The sequence below is a fragment of the Phaseolus vulgaris genome, chromosome 8 (genome assembly GCF_000499845.2).
Source record: "Phaseolus vulgaris cultivar G19833 chromosome 8, P. vulgaris v2.0, whole genome shotgun sequence".
Taxonomy (NCBI): Eukaryota; Viridiplantae; Streptophyta; class Magnoliopsida; order Fabales; family Fabaceae; genus Phaseolus; species Phaseolus vulgaris.
Window position 1 is genome coordinate 10,681,366 of NC_023752.2, and position 9,535 is coordinate 10,690,900.

A 9,535-nucleotide genomic window follows, 5' to 3' on the forward strand; every position below is an offset into this window, starting at 1 on the left:
TTTCACAATTTTTTCAGGAGGAACTTCAAGCATTCCATAAGGAAATGGTTTGCAACTGGGTGCTAGATGCACATAATGCACAACGAGAAAGTGTGTTGAGGGATTTCAACTTTCGTGGTGGTTCAGAATGATGGTGTTTCAGAATCAGTAGGATTTGAATTTTGATGTTCTTCAATTGTATAGTTATTTGTTAAATGTAGCTTTGTAATGAAAATGTGTATGCAATTGTTGAATGGTTTTTTATAAGTTAATTTTTTATCTATGTATTTGATGCATAAATGTTGAAGCACATTTTCAAGGTGTTGAAAAGATTGTGATTTGAAGTTGTTGTCTAACGATGACATGAATTGGGTTGACAAACTTTGTCATCAATACTAAATTGAAATTAATCGTGGATGGGGCAAAGCATGTGACTGAGGTGTGTGTATGGAGGACAACTAATGTCTACTGTGAAATTCAATTTTATGATGCAACAACTACCCCTATAACCCATGGAACTAAAAAATGAACACAAATTTTGAATTCTTCCACTGTGGCATAAGTCCCACAAAACGAATTGAAATATTATTTAAATGGACATGTGGGCAGTTGGCACTGTCACGTCTCGGTTGTCCCTATATCAGGACTCTTTTAAATTCATTAATACAATAAGAACATTTACATAACCAAAACTACAATAGAATGATAAAAATACTCACACGAAAAAAAGGGTAGGTAGAATATCACTTTGCAAGGCCCTCACTGAACACAACACATCATGAGCCTCTTTCATTGTACGAAAAATAAATACATAACACACACACATTATATTTATGTTATACATCCCACTGCAAACACCTTCTGGAGAAAATGTGAGACACATTTATGGTTTTTGTTCCATCAGGAGTAGGAGGATAATATGGTGAATCTTCTGCATATTCTGTTGGCATTGACATCCAATGCAAACTAGTCTTCCAATCTGCTTCTCTCAGAACCCTTAATATTTCCTTCACCACTACCTTGCTTCCCTCTGCTGACAGATGAACTCCATCCCTAACAATTAACCAAAATACATTAATCAAATGAAGGAATTCTACATGTTTTAGCTAATTTGAATTCTTAAAACTTTCATTTGTCATTATGAAATATTTTATGTTTTCATTTTGTCATAATTATTTCAAGATTGTGGACTTTCTTTTGATATTTTTTTAAATATCATAAGTTTTATATTTCATCTTTCTTTAAGATACTTTCTGTTTAGAGTGGTAATGAAAAACTAAGAATAATCTTTAAAGTAATGGGGAAAAAAGCGAATACATAACTTGAATGGATCACTTTTCTCAAATATAATGGGCACCATTTTGAGACGTTATCTTTCCTGAATATGAAAAATAATCTTTTGAGAGCATTTAATATACTTACGTGAAGCTAACGTCTAACCAATCTTCCCTGGTCTGGATTGCAGACCAGAGATTAATAGCCTTCAAATTCATCTCCTCACAAAGCTCCATTAATGCATTTGCATATACTCCACATGACTCATTGCTTCTTCCTGATTGTGTTGCACTGCATTCAGTGAACCCAAAGATTCATTACAAAACATGTGGGGTACAACCACTTCATGTGATGCAGTTGGTTTAACATGTGAAGAAGAACAATTAAGTGAAAAGAAATGTGTGACTTTTACTTCTACATATGTGTTCAAGTGTCACCATCATGTACCTTAGCTTTCTGCGAAGTTGTTCTTCATTAATGGGAGGAGAGCTCAGAAATATGACACGAATATGATCTGAGAGGCTCTGACAAACATATTTTGATGTGTCAAATGTTGCACCACAAAGTATTACAAAAGACAAAAATAATATTTATGTAAAGTAAACACTTACCTTTTTTGGCTTTACACTTATGTATTTTTTTTTCTTGGGTTATAAATGTGATTTTTGAGAATTGAAAGTTATACATTTTCTGTTCCAAACAAGATTTCTTTTACTATCAACATGTTTCTAATATGCCTTGAATAATTCTTGATGTGGAAGATTAAGTTATTACCTTAAGATGATTAGCAATTTTCCTCATGTTTTCAACATATTCTTCGAGAGGTACATGAGGGCCAAGGCCAGATGAGTGAGGATCAATAGAATCATTACCACCAAAGTACACAATCACCAACGATGGTTGCAGACAAGCATCCTATGTTCAAGAAAATAATAAAGGGTCATTAAAATGAGAAACTAAATCAAACACATTTCATTAAAAATGTACTGTATAGGCCAACACAGAGAGTCACATGGTCAAATACATCCCTGTCACAAAATCACATAATCGAATACATCTCGATCTCATAAGACGACATCTCAATAACTATTTAAGTTTAACATAATATGAGTCAAGGTATGCATTTTATAATATTTATTATCCTCAATCGTTTAATATTGAATAATGACTTGGACGTCGAATAACTTTTTATAGGTATTCTCACTCTTAACTGAGAGTGAAAGACCGAGATTCATCAAATCTTTCCAGCCTGAAGAATAAGAAAAATTCAACACAAATTAAGCAATTTTTTTTTTAAAGAGTGAATGAGTTTTGTTTTTTTTTTTTATGAAAATGAAAACCTTTTATTGTGTGTGTTTTGTCAATCTCGTCACTGTCTTCCTTGTTTTTATGTCTCTCTCATATTTCTTTCCTTCTTGTTTTTTTCTCTCTACCTCAAAACTATAAAATATCAAACAATTTATACTTTTATTAAATCTCGTATTCTAAATTTTACTTAACTAGTTTTTGGTTCATGATGTAAATTTTCCAATTTTGTTTTTAACTTTAATATTTTTTTTCCTCAAAAACACTATTTAAATTACATTATCATTATTCATTCATCAAAAACTGCTATCTAAGCAAATTTAGGAAAACAATTTAACCAAAAATACTAGGGACCACATATACAAAAAGAAAGTTTGGATCCACCTTCCACAAATCATGTCAAGAGAGATATGTTGCCTGCCATTGGTGAATGGCAGAGAATATATATATATATATATATATATATATATATATATATATATATATATATATATATATATTGAAAAGAAGAAAAATATTTAAAGGATGGAATCTTCTGATATTGAATTGAAAATGCTGTTTTGGCTGTACCTTAGGAAAAATTTCATCCAAAACTTCCAAAGCCCTTCTTGAATTCCAACCTGAGTATCCACGCAAAATGATATCCGCCTATGCCACCATATCAAACATTCTATAATTCAGAATCATCCACCATCGATAATAACAAAAACTATATATATATATATATATATATACGTATATACACATATATATATATAAACATATACATATATATACATACATATACATATAAACAGAGATAGTCGATCTTCTTGTTTTCAATTGCAGCCATGTTTTCATCAGCATTCAAAAAATCACTGAATTAAAAAATTGCATTTGATCTATCATTTATCAACAACAAAAATGTAGTGATATTCAATTCCTCTGCTCCATTCGAGGCTGAAATAGGAGGAAAAAAAATAGAAGAAGGAATATATATCTGATCTTTCATAGTAATTAAAAAATAATTATATTTTTTCAGCTCCATTTTGTAGTGAATATTAGAACGAAAATCAGAAGAAAAAAACAGCAGGAGGACAGGGAAATGATGTACCATGAATATCATTACCTCATCATAGTAATGAAACATTTTCACAGTTTTATACAAAATTGTGACGAGTCTTTTGGTGTAAATGCGTCAGAAATCCTTTTAAGCATGAATTAGTATTGAGGTGTGGAGAAATAACCAAAATGATTACAAAAAAAAAATGATATATATTCAGTGGTTGGCTTGTTCTGGTGTGAGAAACATATAGAAGTAGGGTTGCAAAATATGGAGTTGGTGAATGAGAATGAGCATAAAGGAGAAAGAGAATTGAAGAAGGACCTTTCTGGCATATAAATTAGCTAGAATAGCACCCCAACCACCATTATCGAAGCTCATTTGAATTATGGATGAACCAAATAACACAATCTGAGGTCTCAATGGTCCTGCCATGAAAGTATAGAATGTTTCTCTCCCTTTTTTGCTACCCTCACTCTCAAACAAGTAATAACACTACACACTCTCCTCCTACAACATTGGGATCAGCCATTTATAGACCAGGAATAATAGTGAATATTCTTGTTCCCTCTCTCTCCTTCGATCAACACTTGTCCCCGCCACGTTACATAGTTAGCTTAAATGCACAGCTGTTATTTGTGTCTTGTTTTATTTTCAACTTGTCCTTTCATCATAATGCATATACCATCAGATCCACTCCACTATATCATAACTCATAAATTGTTTCTATCTATCTTTCTTTTAATTAATATTTATTATTTTTCATAAAATATTAATTACTATGTTAATATTATTTTTTTATCAGTAATAAACTATAAATAAATGTGGATCACTTTAGGGTTGGTTGTTTAATGCTTTCTTGAGTTGCTTTGCTTGTTCCTTATTTACGTTGGAAGGTGTTTCTTGGTTGAAGGTTGGTAAGACGCTAGATTTTTATGTATAAGGGTTGGACCACCCCTAAAGTGGTTCCCATTTATTTATTTTTTATTGCTGATTAAAAAAAATGGTCCAACCCATATACTAAGCACACAACCATTAATCTATTGCTCACTACTCATTCCCACCAACACCTAAAAATCACTATTTAAATACCAACAAAAAAAACCTACAACATTCCCTCTTACCCCAACAAAAACTCGCATCCTGCGACTTGGAAGTAAACTAAGTTAATATTCATTATTTTCCATAAAACATTAACTACTAATATTCATTATTTTCCATAAAAATTATGTATTAATTTAATTATTTAAACGATTATCGAATCATGAATGTACATTGAATAAGTTTTTTAAGAATATTAGTTAAAGCATAAGAAATTCATTAAAAACTAACAAAAATACAAAATTTAACAATAGTATAGAGATTTCTTAATTCGTTATTATCTAACCATATAATTATTATTATATATTAAAATTGTTTTTTTCTAATAAATATTTAGACTGAACTTTCATTATTTGATACTTTTAAAATTTTTACATTATTAATGTATAAAATTAAACCCTACGTATATTAAGTTTTAATGTTTAGACGGACTAGTATAAAAGTCCTGTGATAAAGAAAATAATCAATTTTTGAATACAATTTTTAAAATACTACAAAGCCAACAATAGTGTACATAATAATTTAAAGAAATTATATTAATAAATCTAAAAATTATATTTTCTTTTTAAGAAATGGTCCTTAATTTTATTATTCCTTATTGGATGCAACAATTTCCCTGCGTATACATTTTTTTATTAATTCAACTTTATTTAACATTCCTTGTGGCTATATCCACGAAGACCTTGGACTTCTAGTGCTACAGAGACCATGAAGCGTGTCACACTATCACAACGTTTATCTCCATAAAAAATTATTTATTTTAATTAAAGTGAAATACTTTTGTTTTATTTATTTATTTTAAATAAAATCTTGTGGTGTGATTCTCACCTTGATTATTTTAATACTATTGTTTACGTGTACTTATAAAATGATTGAAGTAATGTTCGTCGTACTCTTCCTCCCTCTCTCTCCATATATATTACAATTATATTGAAAAAGAAAATGCTTTAAACGTTATTCTTTCACGAGAAAAAAAAATCAACTTTGATCATAACATTTTTAGGGATTTTTTATCACTTCTTTTTTTAATATTTTATTTTTAGATTCTTTAGGTTAAATTTAATTTCAATGTTGTTTTACAGAAGTATTAATAATCTAAAATAATATCATACAATAACATAAATTATTTATCATAAATCTAAAGGTCCAAAAATATTTATTTATTAAAATTCTTAATTACAGTATATATTTTCTATATTTCAAAATGCTAAAGTAGTCCATAGTCTAGAAAAGAGAAGACCAATTATGTGGATGCAATAATTGGCCACAAAATATAGTTTTTAACAAATTCGATACAATTTTAAAATGTGCTAATTGTCTTCGCTGATGTCGCTATATCGATCACGTGGGCGTTCGACTCTCTCGTACAATAATAACAACAACATGAATTATTGTGTTTGAAATTAAAGTGAGACACTTTATATTATTATGGATATACTAAATCATTTAGCGTTTATTGACTACCACTTATTGTAAATGGTGTATTGTTTTAAATACTTTAAAGGATTTTGTATTATTCCTTAGATTTACATTTAGAAACACATTTTACTCTTTGAAGTATTGTATTTAGACATTATTTATGTATAGAATTTTCTGTAATATTTTTTTTGTTTTGTTTTAGTCTTGCTCTGTTGTATTTTCCTGAGATTGTTATGGGGACTTAATAATTGATGTAGTTTGTGGAGAAGAAGGGAAATAAAATTAAAATGAGCAAGGTTTTAAAGATATGATCACCAATTTTGATATTGAATTTTTTTTTTAAACGATTTTGAATTATGGAGAATTAAGATGAAAGCTATCTTGATATAACAAGAATATGTTGATGTGATAAAGGTTGAGGCAAACATGACAATGTCTATACTTAAAAAAAAATAGATTAAATGATCAATAAAATTAGAAAGACATAATTTTGTGTCTCGAAGATAAGACACTTAGAGAAGTTGTGGAGGAGATAATTGTCACGTCTATGTGGATGGAATTTGAGCCATGGTATATGATGACATATTTAGGATATAGACTCTGTCTCAAGAAATAATTGTATTCGTTTATGATGATAAAATCAAGAATGATGGTGGAACAACAATAGATTTTAGCAAGATTATTGAGAACACTGAAGTAAAACTCAAAGATGAAAATAAGGTTTTACTTCTTCTTAATGTTTTGCCTAAGATATTTGAATATTTTAAGGACGGTTTAGGAAGGAATAATCCATTACTTTAGAGAAGGTTCACACTTGAATTTGGATTATAGGGCTACAAAAGATTTAGGAGTTAATGTAGACAATATTGGGTTGAGTTTTAATGTTTCGAAGTCAAAAAGTAAGAAAAGGAAGGAGGTGAAAGGGAAGAAGTAAAAAACATTCATCATATGATAAGTAGAAAAAGGGAATGAATGCTACAATTGTCACAATAACGATCTCTACAAGGTAAACTATCCAAAGAAGGAGAGGAATGAGATGTGTATAAACTCTTATTCTAAAGAGAATCTACTTAGGTTGCGGTAGCGTCTGACAATTATGACTTTGTTGGAGTGTTGAGCTAGATACATAGAAAAGCTAGATCATGGACTAGGGTTGGACTTACCACGTGTGTGTAGTGAAAAAGTTCTCTGAGATCTTAGAATCAAAAGAATGAGTTGTGGTCCTTCTTAAGAACAATAAAGCATGTAAAGTGTAAGGTATGAGGTGAATCAATTGAAGAGATGTTTGATGACAGAGAGATGTTATTACAGATGTGGGGCATGTTCCAAAATTCAAGAGAAGTATTTTGTTGATTAGTTTTTTTTATCTTATGGGTTTGATAGCCAATAATGAACAAGGTGTACTATAAAAGTTTTTAAAATGAGCATCCACAGTTGCTAAGGGAGTAGAAAGGAACAATCTTACCTACTAAATGGTTTAACCGTGATCGTACATGCATCAGAACTAGTCAAATAATGCAAGACAGAGACAAAGTTATGACATCTAATGTTGGAACACATAAGTGATAGAATGGAAGAGTTAAAATTTTGTGATCAATCTGTACTTGCTAAGTCTCATAAATTTGTTATCCTTAATTACTAAGTGCAAGGACATGTTCTAGTTTTGAAATACATTACCCTTATAGTAAGGTTCATTTTGATTTCTTTTATTTGTATTGTTATGTGTTTTATTTTGGTGTGAACCACGCGTATTATACTAATAATATCATTAATTGTAATTAAAGTGAAATGAATCATGATCATAAGCAATGCGATATTGTAACAGAAGCCAACATTCCCATCTAGCAATATATAAAAGATGAAATGGATCGTTGACTGTTTATAAAATTATTCTTTTCATATATGTCATATTCGGGACAGGCCGGGTATAGCTGCTGTAGGTATTGTACAATAATTGTCATCAACTTGCTTCATTTCAATAGTTTTTCAGGAATGCTTCTCACTTTTACCTTCACTATCTTTAGTAGAGCAATAACAAACACACAAGTGAGAAAAAAAAAAAAACAAAAAATGAAATACTTACATGAAAAGTTTACAGGTAAATCACAAAAACCAAAGCTTATGAATATCTAATTTTATTATATAATTATGCAGCAAAGTAAAACCATACATCAAAACCAACAGCTGAAGATGCATTGAAAGGATCTACAGAATTCCAGAATTGATGATGAACTGCGAAAGGATCTGCAGGATTCTAGAGAATGAACTGCAGCGTCTGCATCTGCAACCAATTCTGCTTTTCTAGATCCCCTTCTTCTTAGCTTCACATTTGATCTGCATTGAATATTCCACAAGTGAGCTTGCTTTTAAAAACATGTTAATATTAACACTTTGATTATATGGATTGAGATACCCTTAAATTATTTATTTATTTAATTTAATTTTTTACTGATATAAAAAACTAATTATGTTTTCAAAGAACATTTTATTAGTTTTAAATGTTAAAGTGGTGGTTTCTCACACGTCTGAAAACAAAAGTAGGTATTCACATCCAAAATTGTACACTTTTCTTATGTGGCCATGTAGATTGGTAGGGCATGGGAATATATATTAAAGGATCTTGTCTTAATTAGACTCATATTTAGGAAATATTAGTTTGAGAGTTTTTATAGAACTTCTTTAACCAGAAAAAGGTAAAACTTAGTTATATAAAATTTAGAATGTGGTAGGCTAACATTTTTACTTAATATGTATTAGCTTATAATTAAACAAAGTAATTAGAAAAAATAAAACAACAAGTCAAGAATATTTTGAGCAGCATGTTGGAACTACTTAGTAAAGGACAAAAAGCAAGAACAAGCACCCAACAATTACGTTAACCTACATGTGCATCCTTGTAGAAAAAACAGCATCCTAAAATTAAAGGATGATGCATGATAGAAGGAAAATGCAAATGACAGTCACTTGACATTCATTAGTGTATTCTCTCTCAGCATCTCTTTTTTCCCTTGCAAACAGTCTTACCAGTGATGATGAAACTTCAACTTCACTTCAAAGATAAAGACATCTGCTAGAGATTCCTGTGCCCCAACACAAATATTTCACCTACTGAAACTGATCATGCAGAGCAAGATCATCTATGAATCAAATTTTAGTAAGAACACTTATTTAAGTAACATAGTACAAAGTTGCTGTTTTTTCTTCCACAACTTTTAAGATCATATTTCAAGAATTCAAAAAATGCTTTTTATTTTATTTAAAATAGATCATTAATATTTTTAACTTTTTTTACAATGATTAGACATGAAAAATCATTAGTTCTTATATTGAATAAATTAAATATTATTTTAGAATAAAAAAATTATTCGTATCTAAATTAATTTTATTATAGATAAATAGTTTTTAAATTGGTAT

The 9,535-nt window shown here is 29.6% G+C and overlaps 1 protein-coding gene across 1 annotated transcript; it reads right to left on the reverse strand.

The window, feature by feature from the left end:
• Positions 1-515: 515 nt before the first annotated feature.
• Positions 516-4,271, reverse strand: LOC137824166 (GDSL esterase/lipase WDL1-like). The gene is made up of 6 exons (XM_068629645.1): positions 3,926-4,271; positions 3,130-3,207; positions 2,029-2,169; positions 1,702-1,778; positions 1,402-1,545; positions 516-1,032 (listed from the first exon to the last, which is right to left on the reverse strand). The coding sequence occupies exons 1-6, from the start codon at positions 4,034-4,036 to the stop codon at positions 816-818; spliced, it is 768 nt and encodes a 255-aa protein (XP_068485746.1). The 5' UTR covers positions 4,037-4,271; the 3' UTR covers positions 516-815.
• Positions 4,272-9,535: the final 5,264 nt, after the last annotated feature.